General features: G+C 40.7%; 1 protein-coding gene across 16 annotated transcripts in view; it reads left to right on the top strand.

Moving 5' to 3' along the window:
• Positions 1 to 21,697, top strand: part of LMO7 (LIM domain 7) — a 176,377-nt gene that overhangs the window by 28,837 nt on the left and 125,843 nt on the right. For all 16 annotated transcript variants that reach the window (XM_075918868.1, XM_075918867.1, XM_075918869.1 and 13 more), the window contains 2 exons: positions 16,093 to 16,163; positions 21,001 to 21,070. In XM_075918868.1, the coding sequence (XP_075774983.1) occupies positions 16,093 to 16,163; positions 21,001 to 21,070 (141 nt within the window). The remainder of the gene's footprint in view (positions 1 to 16,092; positions 16,164 to 21,000; positions 21,071 to 21,697) is intronic.

Genomic DNA, 21,697 nt, shown 5'->3' with positions numbered 1-21,697 from the left:
TATGTCTGTGCCTCCTCCAGGCTGGACTGGCTGATGTTATCCTATACCCCCTTTCTTTCGCCTCCCCCAATGTCTCTGTGCCGCTATTACTGCAACACAGATTGTCATAACTGTCTCGTTACATATAGCTATGCCCTAAGTTTTCATTACTATGCAACACACTTCATCAAAAAAACTTGTTGTTAGTGCCACATTGGACTCTGCTCAGAGCCAACTTACAATTTGACTCTGGCAGTAAGATAGGTGAAGTACAGCGCATAGAGTGGTTGGTTGTGAAGCAGACAGAGAGGTGGTTGGTCAGTGGCAGGGTTAATAGGGAACAGATCAATAACTCCACCAGCACACTCTTCCTCTTCCCCCACCCAACAGCGTTTACCTCTGTGCATGGCATTGGAGAGTGAGTCTGCCCTGCACTCACCTAGTAGCAGTAGCTCTTGTCTTGTGATGGGCTGGGCCTGATTCTCTGATATGAATGTTGTGACGAATGCACAGGGTTACTGTGGTGCTGTGTCCCCATGTGCCATGTCACAATGCCATTTTGTCAAATGATGGAGTGGTAGGTGGATCAAACCTGAATGGTGCTGTGACCCTATGTGCTGGGTCACAATGCCCAGCGTGGAGAAGTAGGCCCAGTCCTTTGGGATGGGAGCCACTGCTGACAGGTAAATGTGTCATAGGCTAAATTTTCAGCCCCATTACTCCTTACTCCCAGTGGCAAAAATTTTGTTCCACCATTTGGTTTGATGGATGTGGATGGAATCTGTTCTTCTTGTTTCTAGTTGTTTTTGCATCTAATGATGGCTTCCTCAAACTAGAATTACCCTAAGCAGGTGGTGCTGATGAATTGAGAGAGATGGTCATCCTGCCTTTTTTGCAGAAACTCATTCCGAGAACTTGGAGGGGAGGTTGTTTTTGTTTTAATAATAGAAACAAATTGTCAGTCCCCACAATAAGTGAAGTTTGAAAGGGATGCTGGAAAGAATGAGACCACGACTTGAGGTTACAAAAGGGAAACTGATTTTATTTTAATGATGACTCTGACAGCTAATGACTGGGAACTCAGTCACATGCGCGGGCGCCAGACAATCATCAGAATAAAAAATAAGCAAATTATCAGACAATATAAAACAATTCCCTGAGGCTTTTCTAAGTCGCAATAATTCTCAATAATTGCCCAGAGGTTGGGAACAGTCGAATTAATACTGATGTTATTCATAAAGTTAACTATTTACAGTACACTATTTTATACAAGAGAACAGTCAAAACCTTAACAACAACTATTTGTAAACTAACACAACGACTCTTTTAACCCACTGTCATTTAACAGGAAGTTGAAACCAAAAGACATAATTAGGAGTAATTAATTTACTTGGGCAAAATTAGGATGGGCAACTAAAAAAGCTTTTTGAAATTAGTATACATAGGCATATAACTTTCTCAAAGGCATGATGTTGAGAAATATATCATTTGGAATTTAAGGAATACACTGAGGCTACGTCTAGACTGGCATGATTTTCTGCACTTTTTGCGGAAAAGCGTCTGTGCCAATCTAGACGTGGTTTTGCACAAGAAAGCCCCGATTGCCATTTTCGCCATCGGGGCTTTTTTGCGCAAAACAATACCACGTTGTCTACACTGGCCCTCTTGTGCAAAAGCATTTGTGCAAGAGGGCTTTTGCTCGAATGGGAGCAGCATAGCATTTCCGCAAGAACACTGACAATCTTACATCAGATCATCAGTGTTCTTGCGGAAATTCAAGCGGCCAGTGTTGACAGCTGGCAAGTTTGTCCGCAAAAGCAGCTGTTTTTGTGGAAAAACTTTCCAGTCTAGACTCAGCATGATACTTTTTCTCTAGTTCTCTACTGAAGAATGTGGAGTAATCTCCAAAGTGAAGTGAAAAAAGCAGGGTCACTTGTAATATGGACAAGTAGATGGGAAAATATGCCATAGAGAACAACTCTGCTGATTGCTAAATCATAGATGACTACTACTATATCCTTGAATAAAAGACAATAGCTATTTTCAGATAATTATATTAAAACATTTTAACTAAAGGAGGGGGTAAATACATTTTAGACATGTTAAATCTAATGAATAGATGAACAGTGGTTTCATCTTTTGTCAGGATCAATCACCCAAGTGCGACTGAATTACAGACTGTTGGTATTCTGAGACATTCAGAATTCCACTTTGCCCTAAAAACATACATTTGTAGTAGTGCCAACTAATTACAGCTAGATGAGGAATGTTACCAGTACCAACATTTTTTGATTTTGTAAGCTACATGAATTCTGTATTTAGCATTAAAAATACAAACCAGCTCTAAAATCCTGACACTTTTATGAAATTAATAAAAAATGTATATCAACTGTGTTAATATAAAGTGCCTGTGATTGCTAGCTGTCTGTTCTGCAAATATTTCTCATTTCTCTTTCATTACTATTGGACCAGTTCTACACTTTATGACTAACGCTATCTTCCCTTCAGGGCTTAGATGTGAGTGATCCTTCCTTGAGCTGTTCCTTAGATTTTTTTTTCTTGATTTCTAATAGTCATCCCTCTGCCAACTGTAATTACTTAATTATTTAATTTTGTATCTCTTGCCAGAGAGAGGGCCTAATGTGGGCTCAGTCTATGCTTAAAAGTTGTAGATTTTTCCACTAGCTGGTGCTAAACAGCAAAAAGCAGTATTCTTTCTGTCTTGCATTTTTTAACACTTTCTTTAACATAGATCTCATAACTTACAAGAAAACACATTTCTACAAGCCATAAGAAATAGAAGTCCTGAAGTCTCACTACTTTGTTGGTTCATTTATTACATTGCTTTTGCATTTCAAGGCCAGTCTAATACATAACTTCTAAGTTAGTGTTTACTAGAGTTAACACACTTGACTTTAGATACGTAGAAATCTTTATTTTTAGGGAACAAAAAACAGGACTATGTAGCATTTGAAAGACTAACAAGATGGTTTATTAGGTGATGAGCTTTCGTGGGCCAGACCCACTTCTTCAGATTAAATAGTGGAAGAAAATTGTCACAACCATATATACCAAAGGATACAATTAAAAAAAAAACACATATGAAAAGGACAAACCAAATTTCAGAACAGATGGGGCGGGGGGGGAAGGTAAATGTCTGTGAGCTAATGATATTAGAGGTGATAATTTGGGAAGCTATCTTTGTAATGGGTAAGATAATTATAGTCTTTGTTCAAACCTAAGTGTAAAGTGTGGAATTTGAGCATGAATGATAGTTCAGAGGATTCTCTTTCAAGTGTATTCTTAAAAGGCCTTTGAAGTAGGATGCAGGTAATCAAGTCGTTGAGACAATGTCCTTTCTGGCTGAAATGGCAAGAAACTGTTTTTTCTTTGTGATATTGTCTAATATCTGTTTTGTGGGCATTGATCCTTTGAAGTGTCTGAGACGCTTCAGTAGTTTGCTTTCCTTACACCTCTTACAACCGGACTTCAAAAAAGAAAGCAATATATAATGATTTTATACATCTGAATGTATTGGTGTGGTGCTTTTTAATTTGTAATGTTTTATTCTTGGGTAATGTCAATGTTACTGTCAAGTTTCCAGAAAAACCAGTACATACACTATTTTTGCATCTGTGCACAGATGTCTTTTCTTAAACTTGTGTTAAATCCTTGAGTCTCCATCGTCATCACTAAGTAGATACACTATTGAGAGTTCAAGAATTTATTAGAAAGAGCAATGATGCTAGCTATTAACCCACCACTATGGAAATTTCTTCTGGACTTGCACAGACTTATATGCCTTTCTGGTACCTCTCCTGCTTCTTTATGAATAGGGTTGCCAGATGTCCGGTATTCACTCGGACAGTCCAGTATTTGCAGGCTCCATCACATTAAAAAAAAAAAAAAAAAACAGCCACAAGAAATACCGGACATGTGAAATGTCCAGTATTTCCCGTTTCTCTCAGACAGAAGCACGGCGGGGACAATTTTTCCCTGCCGTGTGGGGTGGGGGAGTGAGGAGCATGGCAGAGTCTTAGCGAAAGGGGGCAGGAGGAGGCCCTTACCGGGCACCACGTTGGGGGGGGGGGGGGGGGGCGCTGGGCTGGGTGGGAGCGGAGCGCATGCTGCTCTGGCCCACGTGACCAGCAGAGACCTGGGAGCTGGTCCCATGATGCCTCCCTCTACACAAGGTGGCTGGGCAGCAGGAGCAGTGACTTTAAAAGTAAGATTAAGTTCCCCGGCCATCCCGTTCCTCTGGTGCCTGGCCTTCAGGGGTGGGTGGGTGGGTGGGTGTGTGTGTGTGTGTGTGTGTGTGTGTGTATGTATTTGATTGGGGTGGGGCACTCCTGCTGCTGGGGATGCCTCGCTTGGGGGGAAGGGTGAGTGCATTGGGATGGGCGGGGTGCTAGGGGGGCCTGGTTCTGGAGGAGGGGTGGGTGCAGTGGGGATTAGTGTGTGGCCCCAAACTGGAGGGAGTTGTCCAACGTTTGCTTAACTTTGGTGTCTCTTTTTCTTTCTCCTCCTCCCCCCCTCTTTTTTTCCATGACAGAATTTCTTCCCGGTGTGGTTTTGTGTGTGTGTGTGTGTGTGTGTGTGTGTGTGTGTTTTTGGGGGGGGGGGGGGGGTTCGGTATTTTTTGTGAAACGATCTGGCAACCCTATTTATGACCTATTTTTTGCTATCCAATTTCCGGATCTGTCCTCTACCTGCTAGTCTAGCACATGGAATAGATTGGAAAATGTTGGGCACAGAGGGAGATGAGAAAAACAGGAGAGGGAAGAGACTTGATGGAAAAGTCTTTAGTGCTCAGAAATCTTGTGAAAAACTATTTTGCTTTTTCTTTCCCCTGTGAGACTCTATTCAAAACTGTCACTGTCATAAATACGACATAAGGACTAATGCCTCCAGAAAAGTCTTCTCTGATGTTGAGGAAATGGTACAGTAATAATAAATACATGCATCAGCTCCAGTGTAGGTGACAAAACAGCTATATGAAAACATTGGCTTCTACCCATTGTACGCATCTCTTTCCCTCTTGGAATTCCTGCCCTCTTCCAAATGATTCTAAGTTCAACACTTCGAAGTGGGAACCAGTTATATTTGGTACTCAACTGCCACTCTATGGAGCCATGTACTTTACTATCCTAAATGACTAAATGTCAGAAAACACAGACTATTAAAATATGTCCAGAAAACTATATTGAAGTACTATTGGCAGAGAAGAATCACTGCAACCTATACTTTTTATATCTAAAATCTACTCCGAAGTATGATCTTTTCAGGGTCTAGTTGTGACTGACTGCCTAAAGATTCCCAACAGAGTTTCACTTATGGGTAGTGGTGGAGATTTATTTAGTGTGTTAAATAGAAAACAAAGGTACTGTTCTTTTCCCCAACCAAGACTAAAAATAACCTAAGAATGGCGATTATGGGTCGTACCAGTGGCAATCCAGCCTGATGTTCTGATTTCTGCAAGGAAAGAACAGAATAGGACAACTTATCAAGTGATCTATACCTGTTCTCCAGTCCCAGGGGCAGTCAGAGGTTTAGGGACATGAGAAGCATGTGGTTGCATCTCTGACTGTCTTGGCTAATAGCCATGCTTCATGAATTTACCTAATTCTTTTTGAACCCTGTTAGACTTTTGGCCACCACAATATCCCCTGACAAATGGTTGTCTGGGGGGAAATGGTACTTCTGTATTTTATCTGCTGCCTGTTAATTTAACCTCTGGCCTTCTGTTATATGAAGAGGTAAATAACACACACTCTCCACATTATGCATAATTGTATAGACATATGTCATATACCCCTTTTGTCTCTTTTCTAAACTGAATAATCCTAGTTTTTTAAATCTCTCTGAAGAAAAGCTGTTCTATACCCCAACAATTTTGTTGACTTTTTTTGTACCCTTAATATCTTTTTTTTTCTTTGAGATGGGGCAACCAGAACTGCATGTAATATTTGAGGCAAGGTGTGCTACTGGTGTATATAGTGGTACAGGCAGTCCCCGAGTTACGCGGATCCGACTTACATCGGATCCGCAGTTACGAACGGGGTTTTTCTCACCCCGGAGGACGGGAGCGGCGGGACGCCCAGATGCGCCGCGGTCCTGCCGCCCACGTCCTCCAGGGCGAGAAAAGCTGCTCTGCGTCTCCCTGGTCTGCTGGGGGGGGAGCTGCTGTCCTGCTGCCCGCATGTTCTGCGGCTTTGCTCTGCGTCTGCCTGGTCTGCTGGTCTGCTGGGGACCAGCAGACCAGGGAGATGGGGAGCAAAGCCTCAGAGGATGCCGGCAGCGGGACAGCCGAGGCGTGTCTGGGCTGTCCCACTGCCCTCGTGCTCCACGGCTTTGCTCCCCGTCTCCCTGGTCTGCTGGTTTCCAGCAGACCAGGGAGACGGGGAGCAAAGCTGCAGAGGACCCGGGTGGCGGGACCGCGGTGCGTCTCGGTCCGCCGCCTGCGTCTCCCTGGTCTGCTGGGGGGGGGGGGCACAGCTAGTGCACGCCCCCCTCCCCAGCAGACCAGGCTTTTCTCCGGACGCCTGTGGTAGAGCAGCTGGGGCGCTGCCGGTAACCCAGCAGCACCCCAGCTGCTCTGCCCCAGGCGTCCCCAAGTTAGCCACTGTTGAAACTGACCAGCGCTGACTACAGGAAGCCAGTTCCGACTTACATACAGATTCAACTTAGGGACTGTAGGCTTGTTCTTATCTTGTATGTAACCTGGGGACTGCCTGTATTATATTTGCTGTATTACTATCTATCCCTTTCATAATGGCCCCTAAAATTTTTACCTTTTTGATTACCACTGCACATGAAGCAGATGTTTTCAGAGAACTATCCATAGTGATTACAAGATTTTTCTTGACTGACAGAGCAATTTTAGACCATTAGTTCATATGTATAGTTGGGATTACATTTGCCAGTGTGTGTTACTTTGCATTTATCAACATTTATCTTTCATCTGTCACTTTGTTTTACAGTGGACCCAGTTTTTTTAGATCCTTCTGTAATTCTTCAAAATTAGCTTTGAACTTCACTGAATTGAATAAAGGCATGTCTACACAGCAAAGTTATTTCAAAATAATGGCTCTTATTTTGAAATAACTTTACTAGCATCTGCACAGTCAAACCGCTATTTCGAAATTCATTCGAAATAGCAGAGGGCTTATTTCGATTTTGGTAAACCTCACTCCATGAGGAATAATGCCAAATTCAAAATAGCTATTTTGAAATAAGTGCTGTGTAGACACTTACATCGAAATAGGGAGCCTCCAGCCTTCCCAGGGTCCCCTGGTGGCCACTCTAGCCTCAACCAAGAACATTCTTCTCCCTTCCCCCTCCCTGGAACTCTTAAAGGGGTTGACTCTGGCAACAGTGTCTGTGCCAGCTCCAAGCCTGCTAACACAGAGCCAGCAGTCACTGCACCTGCCCCAGTGACCCCAAAACATGAGCCAGCAAGCCCCTGGCAGCCAGCCCTCCACCACTCCCCAGGAGCAGTCTGCCAGCTCCCAGGAGCCTGACAGGGCCCAGAGAAGGACCTTACTCAGTGGAGGTCATGGGCCTTATTCTGGTTTGGGAGGGGATGCCCCCAATGTCCATGATATCTGCACTAGATGGAGGAACGTGGCCGTCTACGGCAGGATAGCTGCCAGCCTGGCCACCAAAAGCCGCATGCGAACCCAGGAGCAGGTTTGCATGAAAATCAAGTTGGTCCGGTGAGACCCGCCCCCCATCACTGAGCCCTGAGCTTCCGCTGTCCCTTCTTCCCCTTGCTTCTCCCTTCCAGGTTTCCCCCTCCCCACTCCCACCCTCTCTTCTCCTTTCCCCACTCTCACCAGAGTTTCATTCTCCCCTTTCCCCCCCAAGTTTTGATAAATAAAGGGAGTTTGTGTTCACGAAAATACATGTATTTTATTTTATATCAGGAAGGGACGTTAGGGAGGGGTAAGTGGAAGGATGTGAGGGAGGAATGAGGCACAAGCCCCCAGTGGGCACACCAGGGAGGCTCTTAGTGCTCCTCGGGGTGCAAGCTCTCCCGCAGGGCCTCCTGGATACTGACAACCCCAATGGACCTCCTGGATGGAAGCCTGCAGAAAGTTCAGCCAGGCTCGTAGCAACACGTCCATGAGAAGCACCAGAGAGCCCAGAGCAGCTCTGGCTCCATGTTGCAGAGTGCTGTGGTATCCCAAGTGAGGGCAACCAGAGCATGCAGAGACAAAATGCTTTGCTATCCCTCATTGAGGTAGGCAAGCAAGCAGGGAAAGCTGAGAACTGGCTGGCCAGGGGGAGTCCCTTTAAGCACAGGCCTCAGCCTCTGGCAGCAGCCACACATAGACGCTCCTGACCTGATGCCCTGCTGGACCTGGTTCCGGCCGGCCTTAAATGGAATTCAGCGTCCACTCAGTGTGGACATGCTATTTCAAAATAGCAAAATGCTATTTTGAAATGAATTTTGTGTGTAGAAGCATTATTTAGAAACAACGCTGTAGTGTAGACATACCTTAATTCAGTAGCTTGTGAGAACATGCTTTCTCCATTGTTTATCATCTTTTCTATATTATTAATGAATAGGTGGGAGGATAGCACAGATTCAGGAGGAATCTGCTATGTATCTCTTCCAACGTCAAAACTGACCATTCCTACCTTTTTGTTTTCTATCTATAACCAATTACTGATCCATGATCAGCATATTTTGGTGAGAGACCTTGTAAAACTTTCTGAAAGTCCAAGCACACTGCATTATCTGAAATACCCTTATCCACATGCTTTTTAAACGCTCAAGGGTTCTAATAGATCAGTGAGACCTCATTTCCCTTTACTCTTTCACAACAAATCGTGTTCATCTGTGCATCTGATAATTCTCTCTGTAGTGTGATTTCAAACAGTTTGTCTAGTGCTGACATTAGGATTACAGGCCTGTAATTGACAGACTCTCATCTGGAGCTATTTAAAAAATTGGCATTGTATTACTTCCCCTGCAGTCATCTGGTAGAGAGGCTTGTTTAAGTGATGAGTTCCATACCACAATTAATAGTACTGCAAGTTCATGTTTGAGTTCCTTCAGAGCTCTTGGGTGAATACCCTACCATCTTAAGGTATGTCTAACTGCATAGTCCTTTCAGCAGTATAAATAGTAGTGTGGACAGTGCAACACTGCTTACGAGAGTAAAGAGACACACTGACTCCTGTGGGTATGTGCCTACAATGTGCTGTACCTGCCTAAGCAGTACCTCCCTATCTACAAAGCTGTTTTTAGTAGTGTGGTCTCCCGTAGCTCTCTCCCGCTGTTGGAGTCTTCCCCCTGCCCCCCCCCCCCCCCACTTCATGGAAATAGGCAACGGAAAGCAGTGCCAGAGGTTTTCCTTGCTATATGTAAAGATTTTTGCCATGGACAGAAGCTCTGGTGGAGGCAGGCAGCAGCAAAAGGCTCCAGCAGCTTCTCAATGCCTCACTCTGTCAGATCCTTGCATTAACTTGTGTTGCTCCACCACATCTCTCACTGGCATGCAGGATATGTTTAGCTAGATGGCCTGCTTTTTAATGTGGCATCTAGCTAAACATATCCTGCATGCCAGTGTGAGATGTGGTGTGTAGTCATATCCTTAGACACAAATTTAAAAAACACGGTGCTGCCTATAATCTTGATATGTATTAGTGTTACAAGTAACCTAATCTTACTAAAACTGGAAATGTAATTCAATATTTTATTTTTTCCTATTATGAAACCAACAGTAACAGAAGTGCAGTCAGTGTTTTCTAGGTTATAATTCCCATATTTGTCTTTCACAAAGCAATATGTGAGAAGTTTTTTTTTTCAAGACCATTTTGCTGAAGTGACAACAAAACCCCCCAAAGAGTCAAGGGGACTTGGTAGGGTTGCCAGGTGTTCGGTTTTGAACTGGACAGTCCAGTATTTGAGCTTTTGGTTTGGGAAACAAATTGAGAAAATTGAGAATATTAATGTATAGTATTTTCTAAATAAGATGTAATGTAGATTATGATGTACTGTCAAGTGTTTCTGGTATTTTTGTTGAAACCATCTGGCAACCCTAGTACTTAGGCAATTGCAGTATCTGAAATTACTTTCAGTTCATTGTGTGAACTGACTAGAAATCTGTGGAGCTGTTTTTCATCTCTTTCGCCAACAGAAGTTTGGTTTAGTAAAAGACATTACCTCACTCACCTTGTCTCTCTCCTATTCTGGGATCAACATGGCTAAGAACAATGGTAGATTTCAAATGGTCAGCATCCCACTAATATCTTGAACTGATAGAAAGTGAGTTATGGCCATGGGACAGAATTTAGTGACTTCAGATTTTGTTATGAGTTTACAAACTTGTTTCATTCTATAAATAGATGTACCATGTAATTACTACTATTCATGGTGAAACTCTACCCTATTATGAGTCACTTTAGTAAGTTGAACAATAGTGGGTAGGGCTGTAGCTAGGAAATTGAACCTTGTAAACATACAATGGCAGATCTATATTACCCCATCCATAGTAAACTATAATTTTTGAAGATCATTTCACACAATGATCATTAGCAGAGAAAATGCAGCTTGGGAAATGAACAATCTTAATACTTTGTGTATTAAAAGATGTTGCCATTCCTAAACAATGTTGTAGCCAAGAATTGTGTGTTTCTAGTGCTGAGATGAGATACTAAAATAGTATAAAAACAACACTTCCAGTGAAAAAATGTTGTGTGGTAAAATGCTGTCTATGAATTACAGATGATGCAGTACTGAAATGTTTTCTATAGACTCTCAAAGACATGTGCAGGAGCAATTCTTAACCTTATTCCAACTTTTGTTCAAGGTGTTTGAGTGCATTGGCTAAGAGTGAGAATGAAGTTGTGAAAATGGCAGGTCTGAATATATTTGTACTTACAGGATTATTGGAAGCTTTTCAAATTATAATTTGAAAGGACAGAGCTTGTGCATTTATGTACTGTGATTATGTTGAATGTCAATATTCCTTTTGGCTACACTAAATGAAAGAGTACTTAAGTAAAATATTAAGCTACAATAAATAATGAAAATGGAATGTCTTGAGCCACACCCTAATTTATCAAGTAGCTTCTGTTTCTGGGAAACCAGTTGGTGTAGTATGTATTCTTCAAGTGGGTTGAATTTCTCTGCTATAGCGCATAAACTGTGGATCCACATGCGTGGATGTGGAACCCACAAATATCTGTGTATTTGCAGGTCTCTATCCTTTAGTGCAATGGTCCTCAGACTCTTTGGCCTGTGACCTACCCCACTTAATGCAGACATTTCCACGGATCACTAGCCAACCGCACATGATGACAAAATGGGTGAAGGTGGGGGTGCAGGATCTAGCTAAAAAGTAGGGTATGAGCTGGGTTTGCAGGGTCTGGACTAGGGATGTAAAAGAGTAATAGAATAATTAACTAGTTGACTACTCACATTCCCAGCCCCCACTGTCTCTGATACAGAGGCAGCCGGGGGGGGGGTGGGCAGCCAGTGCTGGGAGGAGCCAGTTTAAATGCTGGTTTCCCTAGTACGGTCTCCGTGGTGCTGTTGGGGGAAGAGGCAAAGCCACAGTGGGATTAGCTCCCAGAGCCACTGCAAGCTAGGACTAAGCTGTCCCGGTTAGTGCTGACCCCAGGAACTAACCTCACTGCAGTGCTGCAGTCGAAATACAGTAGAAAGTGGGCTGAATTGGTGAACTGGTGGTTCAGGAGGAAAATTTGAAGATTTTTTTTCAAAATAAATTAAAACTTTAATTAAATAGACCCAGAATGCAAGTTCATCGGTGGTTGATACAGAGCATAGAAAAATGACAAGAATTTTTTGTGAAATTGATTTGTACATAATTGAACCACCAATATTAATTGCTGCACCATTTCAGCCTGCTGAGATTTGGAATGCTCTCCCTTGATCCCACAAACTCTATTAGCTGTTATGGATTCCCAATCAGCACTGTCAGCACAAATTGCCCCACCTGTACTAATCTGATGGATGTGTGCTGATTAATTCAGCTCTAGACCTGTCAGCAACTCCATCAGCAGGCACTGTGGTAAACCTGTTTTTCTGCATGCATTTGAGATCTATTTTCTTTCCTCAAATGATGCTAATTTTGACTACCTGTTGATGTTTTTGCCAAGAAGCATTTCTATGCTTTTTCCCATGCTGTTGCTTATTGGGGTTGCCAGGCATCTGGTTTTTGACTGGCGTTTACACTCCGAACGACGTGGCTCCATCCTTGAATTCCCTCCTGCACCCCAAATATCTCATCACTGGCCCTATCCTAGAGCCTGTACCCTAGGCTGAAACCCTCACCCCTTTCCCACACCTCAGGCCAGTGAAAGTGAGTGAGAGCAAGTGACTGAGTGGGGGAGGGGGCAGGACCTCACAAGGGACAGGGACTTGGTGCAGGGGTGGGGCAAGGGTGTTCCATTTTATGCAACTAGAAAGTTGGCAGCCCTATCTCTCATGCATGGGAAGAGCTCCCCCTAAGTATTCTCAAATCTGATTTTTGTCATCATCCTTCAAGTCCCTCTTGAAAACTTTTCTGTGGGTGCAACTGCGTTGCATGCTTGTTTTGATAGAGGGTAGAGTACATACCCATTTGGCCCCTTAATATGGATATAAATATGTAGCTGGTGAGGCATGTCTTACGCAGGTGGCATAAAGATGTGTCTGAAGGATATGGATGTATGAGAGTATGTACCTTACATGCTCTTTGCTCTCCCAAGCTGTGCCTACGTCTTCACACTATTTTTAGTAGTCTCGTATCTCACTGCCTCCCTGCTCTGCTGAAGCCTTTTTTCCCTTTCATAGGAAAAAAAATCACCCTGGGGGGAAACACTGACAGGGAGGAAGCAGAGAGAAAAGGCTTGGGCAGCTCTCTGCTGCAGGGCAAGATTTTTGGTAGCAGTGAAGGGCTCTGCCATCTCCTTTTGGCTGGAGCTCTCTCTGCTAAACTTTCCCAGCTGCCTCTCCTCTGCCAAACCCTTTCACTGACATGTGTACACGTTGTTTGTGGATGCAGCCTGCTTTCACGTAGCTATGCATAGCTACTCTGCAGCCAGTGTGGCATGCAGCATAGAAGTATCCTGTCAGAGTGCCTGTAAATACAGAAATTTGGCAAGGATTAAGCAACTGATATGTTTTGAGATCTGCTTATCGTGCCTCAAAGGTTTTGTTTTGTTCTCCTTCAGTCTGTTTATTGTGCTCACTGGGTATCTATGGCTAGTTGGATTGTAATCTCTTTAGGGAAATGAAACTGTTCATATTTCTGCAAATACACAAATATGACATGAACCCTGTTGTTTGTTGCCATTCATGCTGAAAAATGCATGCATGGTAATGCTCGCTTCTTTTAACACAAGAAAGGACTATGGTAAAACATCTAACTTGGATTTTCATAACACAGACCAAAGAACCTTGCCCTGGACAATTTCTGTGTCAAGACTGATTCCTGATGTATTATTCTGTGTTATACATTGCATACCTTGTTCACTTGATCCATGGCTTTCAATAGTATCTGCTTCTGGCTCAGAGAAAGTGGCTGGTCAGTTTTGACTAACCAAAAATGCTTGTTGCAATGATTTGATAAGTCCTAGACATTTTTCAGCTGTTTAATAAAATTAACTTCTGAATATGAGACTTTTACATAAGTATTTTAAAATGATATGTAAATTAAGGTCTGGTTTGAAAATTTGCCTGCCTGGCCTCAGTAATTGCCAAGGTATGTAAAGTATTCATGAGAGAACACCTTCCTCCAAAAATCAAATTAATATATTTTGCAGTTCTTCCTATAAAGAGGAACCCTATGTTGAGATCCTTTCCACTTGCCCCTTTCCAAAATGCTGAAATGATACTGTAATATATACTCACCAGGGAAAACAATTTGTGTATATACTCACCAGGGAAAACAGGGAGTGTTAATGAAGAGAAGAACAAATATTTCCTTTGGTTTTGGGTGGATCAGATAATATGCATATGGTCTAAATGTCTGGTAATGTCCCCAAATAAGTTATGCTCAATAGATGAATTTATCCTATCCTATATAGCTTGCTAAGGAATAAGGATCAGAACATATGACAAACAGTTATAAATCTTACCCTTAACATCTGAAGATGCTGTGACATGTAACAAATAAGATATTGGTGAACAGAGATGGTCATGAGTAATACAAGTGATTAAACCACTTGCTTTTTATTGACCTTTCAGTTAGTTTGATTCCATATATAACAGGGCATGCAATGTCAAGATCAAGATATAGCATTACTTAAGATAATTTTTCAGATTGCCGCCATAATATCAAAATACATTTTTCTTGTATTAAGCTGTCACTGTAGTGTAGGTTTTTTTCCCCAGTTATGCAATCTATTGACCTGTGTCACAGGTCACACTATGAAAAAAATCATATTTCATATACTGTTCATGAAATTGCTTTTTTTTTAAATATAGTTGAGTCAAACCAGTATAGCTGAAATGCTAAGTAATGTAGGTAAATGTGCAGTTAATAATATGAAGGAAGTCTTGAAAGTAAGCTTAAGGTTCCATGTAGTTAAAAGTATTATAGCATAAGAGATGTCAGTTAGCATAAGCAGCTTGACCTTGAATAATAAATGCTTTAACTCATTTTTTAAGTTCAAAATAACAGTTTATGCTTGAGATAGTGGACTTCCAGGGGATTTTCACTATGGGTAACCAAGAGGATGACCACATTAACTTAGTAAAAACACTGGAAAATGTATCAATGTGGTATTGATGCACAGCTTATATCAGCAGTTGGAACTTTGAATACAGGTACCTTGAAAGCAACATATAAGAAAGGTGCCAAGACCTAAGTAAATATGGCAATGGATATGTAAATTTATAAATGTATAAAGCCTGATGCATGAATGTTCACAAATGAGACATCAGGAGTAGGGATGTTAAAATGCATTTAATTATGTAATTGTGTAACCATTTAAAAATTCAGTGGTTACATGGAGGTGAGGGGCATGCGGCTCTCGTGTACCAGCTCCTGCAGAGCTGCCTACCGCCGGATACCTGTGTGCACCTGCTCCTGCCTGCATCCCACACTGCTGCCTCTGATATAGGCAGCAGCCTAGGGGTGGGGAGGGAGACTATGTAATCATACACATTAACCAAATTATCTAAAACAACCCCCAGTTTTACTATTTTTCTTTCAAGATTTGTTTTCTGAATTCTCATGGTTTGGAAGTTTCTTATCTATCCATTTTTCTGCCTCGTGAAATTCTGGCATTATGCATGATTCCCTCCTAAACAAACAGGAAGAGCTTCATAATTTATTTGTTGTTATAACTGATAATCAGGTTTGTCTCCATAGCTGGTTTGGAAACAAAAATTACATAATGGAGTTCAAACAAAATGCAAAATTTGAACTTTATTTTTTTAAAAAAAAAATTTAATTGAAATTCTCATTTGATTATTTCGGAACAATGAATTGAAGAAATGGACCAACGCATGTATTTATCATTGCAGGATCTGGTCCTTAAAAAGCTTTTTTTTCCCTTCAGTTCCATTTCCCGTTTAATTATCTTAACTTCCTTTTCCCCATTTTTATTTAAAAAAAACAAACCCACATCACTCTTCAACCTAAAACTAGGTGTTAGAGTATAGTTAGTAAAGCTGGATAGATTAAGTTAAAAGTTGTTTGCAAGCATTACCTTCTCTTTTACAAATATACCTGGAAAACCCTCTTCTCTAGAAAATTGTGCATTATATTGTATTTCATGGTTTTAGAAAAGTTTAGCTGAGAAATATGGAAATTGTTTAGGTTTTTCGGTCTAATTTACTATGCTTTTACACACTTCATAGTAATGGTTTACATTAGAAAATTCCCACTGTGTAGTAAGTAATTGGTTCATGCTAAAGGAGATGGAATTTACTGATACGTTAAACTTAAACCCTTCATACAAGGCATGAAGAACAAACTTGCAGTCCTTTTGATGGTTAAGCTTTTACTCATACAATTCTTTGAGAGAATTGTATGGATATAAATTTCTGACTGAAGTCCTGAGTCCTACTTCTCAGTCTGTTGCTAGCACTGTGTTCTTTTTATTATTATTTTTAAAACACAAATTAACACCCAATTATTTGCTTTATAGGCTGCCACTGGGAAAAGCTTTGGAACCAAAGACTTTCGAGCAGCTTTAGAAAATGGAATTCTGTTGTGCGAGTAAGTTTATATTTTCCATAATACAATAAATGTAAAAGCTGCCCAGCTTAAACATATCACCTATTCACTTCTGAAGATGAAATATGCAAGAGAAAATTGGCCAATCTTGTTCAACTGATGTTTTGTGGCTGCAAACAATACTTGTAGGATTAAATTGTTACTTTGTAGTCTCAGAACACATTATTAAAGATGGAAGGTGATGGAGAAACACTATTCTCCTAGTGCTACTTGCATTTTAGAGCAGAAAGAAATTTTTCACCAAACTTTTTGCAAACACTAAAATAGTTTAAATTTTTTTTACCAAATTGTTTGTACTTAAAAAAAAAAAAAAAAAAAAAAAAAGCCACCCCCCCATAGAAATCCAAGAAGTCTAAGCATTTTTATTTCTTTTTCTTTCAACATGTTATTCAGATTGATGTTTGAAAAGATTAAGGCACTCTAAGTCAAAATGAATACTTGTGGCTTAAATAAACCATTTCCACAGAACATAAGGTATAATTTTTCCTTCGTTCTTCACGCATGCTGCTGCTGACTTAGTCAAACTGATGGTGCAGTTATTTATTTCACTGTTTCTCTGAAAACATTTCAACCACTTACAAGTTACGGGCATAGAGCTAAAAGGGTTTGCTTATCTGTGAGTCAGAGTAATAGAACTTTCACCCTGACCCTGAATATTTTCCTTTTTTATTTAAAAAAAAAATAACCTTTCACATTGTTTAAGTTCAGAATCCCAGGCCTGCAAGCAGCTTTAAACTGCTATGATTTTTGGCAGGGTAGGAGTAAAAGTTATCAGAATGCCAACAATAAAAAATGTGCATGTTGTGTTTCCAAATTATTTTTATGGGGAGGATGTTAGTTTGTGGGATACCAAAATATTTATTCAAAAGCCTTTAATTTTCTGTACATACTGTAACATGAACAATTATGAGAAGTGCAGAAACTATATAACTTTTTCTGAATTTCTCTCATTGTCTTTGTTGTCTTCTCTCTCTGTTCTGTTGTATCTGTCTCTTCCACTTGCTTCTGCTTCCTCCATCTTCCTCTTTGGGATACAGCAGTTGATCAGTGAAGTGAAAAATTAGTTATGATTTCTTAAAAATCATAACTGCTATAGAATTGTAGAACTTGTCACCTTATTTAACATCTGATTGAAGCAGAGTAGATACAATAAAGCATTTGGTTTGTATCTTTTAAAAAGGTACTCTAATGTTGCAGTAAAAACCAAGTAATTCAAAATTATCTTGAATTGGGAAATGTTTTTGTTTTAAAAAACAAATTAATTAGTTAGAGGTATTCATGTAATTGAATGAGGTATGAGAGAAGTCTAGATTTAAAAACTTGGTATGAGTTTTTTAAAAATAAAGCTAAAATGTTTCTTCCAGAGTTAGAATGCTCAACAGGTGTATTTTAAAATCTTCTGCTAGCCTCATTGTCCAGCGATACGAAAAGATCAGGAGACACTTGATATTGTTTTAATCTGATAATAACTTTATTATTAGGTGTCTGGAACGACCTGACCGATAGAAGTGAACAGTGTAGTCCATGTTCATTCAATATTTACTTGTGGGAAGCTTTCACCAGCCCTCCTCCCCTTTTTCTATCTAGGTCTCCCAGGCAGATCTTAACCTCCTCCGAGCTCCATTTTACATTATTTTTCTAAGCCATTTATCTGATCCCCGCATGCCTTGCCTATGGAGTACTTGCACTGGATATTCACATCACTCTTACAAAATTAGTTGTGACATCATAACCTAACATCTTTCCTTACTCATGATAGCAAAGACCTCCCTGAACTTGCTGTGGGGAAGACCCCTTCTCTCTTCTCCTCCCCCCCCCAAAAAAATCCCTTTCACCTAGGCCAATCTGGTACTGAGGGGAAAATTCCTTTCCAACCGCCTAAAAAGCAGTAGTTAGAGCAATGACCATAGCAGGTCCTCACCAAACCTGGTAGCTTTTGTACCTCAAAGGGAGGGAGAATAGATGCTGCTCCAGCTGGACTGCGGAAAAAGGAATTCTCTTGCCAGGCTTGATCCTTTGGAACAGTGGTTCCCAAACTTTTTGGCATCACACCCCTTTTTTGATTTTTGAGAAACCCTCAGACCCTCCCTTCCCCCAGCAGCAAAACTTGAGGGGGAAAAAATAAAAAGGAACTGACCGGGGCCGAAAAACAAAAATAGCAGCAAAATTTAGCGGGGAGAATTGACTGGGGGGGAGGGATGGAGGTTGGGGTCATCTCGTGCCCCCACTGGAGTTTCTTCACGCCCCCCAGTTTGGGAACACATGCTTTAGAACAACCAGCTCCTTCTAGTTCCTGCAGATGAGTTATCACCACAGCTTCTGAGACTCACTTCCCCACCTCATAAATTGCTATTGCCTCTCTCCTGGCAAGCTGAACAATATTCACCCACTTGAAGGTGCAATATGGTCATTATTGTCATATATTTGGCAAAAGAAAGGAAGAATAACTTGCACTTGGCATATGGGAGCTCTCTTCTGAAGATAATCATCTTAATTTAATACTCATTAACCGTATGCAGTAAAATAATCTCAAAATTAATTCAACTGAGCAGGTTGACTTGGGTAGCATCCTTTTAGCCAAATTCTTTCTGAGAACATAGTTATATTGTACTAACTTGCTGCACTCTGAATTTAAGATTTATATTTTTAAATTTACCATGACAATTCCGTATATTCAGAGGTAGACAGTAAAGATGTTAAAGACTAGTTGACTATCCAATAAGCAAATGCTTATCATATAGTTGACCCCCCCCCTTGCAGTGTCTCTCAGATTGAGGCAGCAAAGGGAAGAGGGAGTACTTCAAAGGTCAGTGCCTCACAGCTGATCTCAGCTCAGCTGTGCAGAGTTGCCCCTTTGAAATACCAAGGTGGTGTTTCAAAACACCAGGGCTTCCTGCAGCCCAGTATCAGCTGGGGGCTCCCCAGCTGATCCTGGGCTCTGTGCAGCATTTCTGCAGAACCCAGGATCAGCTGTGGAGTGCTAGCTGATCCCGGGTTCTGGGAAAATGTTGCACAGAACCCACGGTCATCTGGACAGTCCCCAGATGATCCTGAGCTTTGCTGAAATGCGGTGTGAAGCCTGGGATCAGCTGGGAAGTCCCCAGCTGAACCCAGATTCTGCGTGGCATTTCAAATCGGCAGTACAACATGGAGCCTGGGGTCAGCTCCATAAGTGTGCTTACGCTTTGAAATGCACAAGAGCCCCTGCTGGGGATTTTTGTACATTTCAAAGCTGGCACGCCTGCCTGTAGTCAACAGACTTCCCACTGACCCCAGGCTGCACATGGTGTTCCGCATTCCTCCTCTGAAATGTACAAGAGCCCCAGTGGGATGGAGTCAAAGGAGACTGAATTCTCATTCTAATATGTTAATTTTCTGTGTGTACTCTAGAAAGATAAATGCATTTAAGTCATCCAACTTGGAGGCCACCCATGTTTTCAATTATCAGCACCAAAACAGAGGGAAAAAATTGCATTCAGAAGCTAAATAATTCGTTGAAAAGCCACCCAACAGTATTGTTACTGTAAATCTTTACATGCTCTTATGTTTAGTGACTACTTAATGGGATGTTGAGATATTAATACCCATAGTCTAATACCCTTAACATTTTACTTGATTGGCAGGAAAGGAAACTATATTTCTTTCTACTTCTCCCCACTCACTACTGGAATTTAATAGTTTTCTCTGAAATCTATGCTGTAGGAACAAGTAATCTTTGCAGAGCAGATAGTTTTTAAGACTTTGATTCTGCAACTGCATCTTTGTATTCACCCCACAAAACAGTAGGGATGTGATTAGAGCTCTTTTCAGATGCAGTGATCTGTCCATACGAATACAGCAGCAGGTTGAGGAACTTAGATAAAGGGTCTGCGGGACAAATGGATTATACCAGATAAATTACAGAACCATTTTTTCCCCCTTTAGCAAATCATATCACTTTTGGGAATGGAATAACTATTCTAATGATGTGTTTAACTTGAAACCTGAATAAAGTACAATTGGATTATATTTTTTTATTATAAAAATATTACTTAATTAGTTGCTGAAGGAGTAGTTGGCACAATCACTTGACTATGTAAGCATGAATACAGGACTTTCACATACATGGTGAAAAATGTTAGTTACATGTTTTTTATTTTGAAAATTTGGAACTTGAAGCCCATTTTATCTTGTGTGAATGAAATAATGTATTAAAACTGCGTCTTAAAGACTTCCATTATGTGTTTGCTGTAGACAGACGTAAGCTTTGAACTATTTGAGGTATGACTATATCTGAAAGAGCTGGTGAAGCACTCCCCCTCCCCCCCCGCCCCCCAGCAACAATCCTTTTTTCTTGTGTTTATCAATTAAAATAACTGGGAAAAAATAACATTTGCAAAATGGCAGGTTTTGGTAGTGGTGGTGAGTATTGTGTTTGCAGAGCAAACTAAATAGCTTTTTTAGCCTGAAAATTTAAAAAAAACTCATCTTCTCAACCAGACATATTAGAAGAAGTCTTAATAGCAAAAGAGCCTAGAATCTGAACGCCTCCATTTTTGTGGCAAGAACCTGACTCCACTTATTTTCTTACCTGTGTATTTCTTATTTTTGTGTCTTCTTTATGCCATTCTCAGCAATCTTATCTCTAAATTATGTTTGATTGCTTTTTACTTTTAGAAAGGCTTAGTATAAACTTATTTTATACCCTGTTTAATAGATTTAAATTTAAGTAAAGAATATGTAGAAACAATTCTTCACAAACATTTTTATGCTTACGATGAAATGTTAACATTATTACATAATAGCATATCATATGGTTAATGTTTTCATTAATTTTTAGTTTGGTTAACAAGATCAAACCTGGTATCATTAAGAAGATCAATCGTCTGTCTACACCAATAGCTGGTTTGGTAAGTAATAAAATCATTTCCAGTACCTTTGGTTTCAATGTATGACTTCTCTGATTTTTAAAGGAACATAGTCCTGTGCTTTGTGATTTGAATATAGTTTGTTTGAATGTGTAACTATTTTTCTCTTAGAAATGGTATGCAATAGCTACTGAACTGCTATGTCTGTTGTGCTACGCAACAGCTATTGTATTCACAAAAAAGACAACAGTTTTAGAGCCAGGCTCTAGCTACATACTTACTCATTCTTGTTTGATTCAGATAAATAAAAAAGTGTTCAGATGCAGGCTGAGAAGTATGTTGTTAATTTTTGTAATGCATCAGTATGTGATCAATCATGAAGGGCTTGTCTACAATGAAAACTGAGATTGGCATAGCTACATCTCAGGTGTGAGAGTCTACATCCCTGATAAATATTTTTTTCACACATAATCCTCCGTGTAGATATGGTCAAGTTGACAGAAGAATTCTTCTATTGACCTACATATCTCCTCTTGGGGAGATGGATTAACTACAGCGACAAGATAATTCCTCCTGTTGCTGCAGTGAGTATCTACACTGACATACTACAGTGGCACAGCTGTACCACTGAAGTATTTTATTTGTAGATGTTTCTTAACAATTTATGCA

The sequence above is a fragment of the Pelodiscus sinensis genome, chromosome 1 (assembly GCF_049634645.1).
Source record: "Pelodiscus sinensis isolate JC-2024 chromosome 1, ASM4963464v1, whole genome shotgun sequence".
Lineage (NCBI taxonomy): Eukaryota > Metazoa > Chordata > Testudines > Trionychidae > Pelodiscus > Pelodiscus sinensis.
Note: the sequence above shows the minus strand (reverse complement) of the source record. Positions and strands in the feature narration are given on the sequence as shown.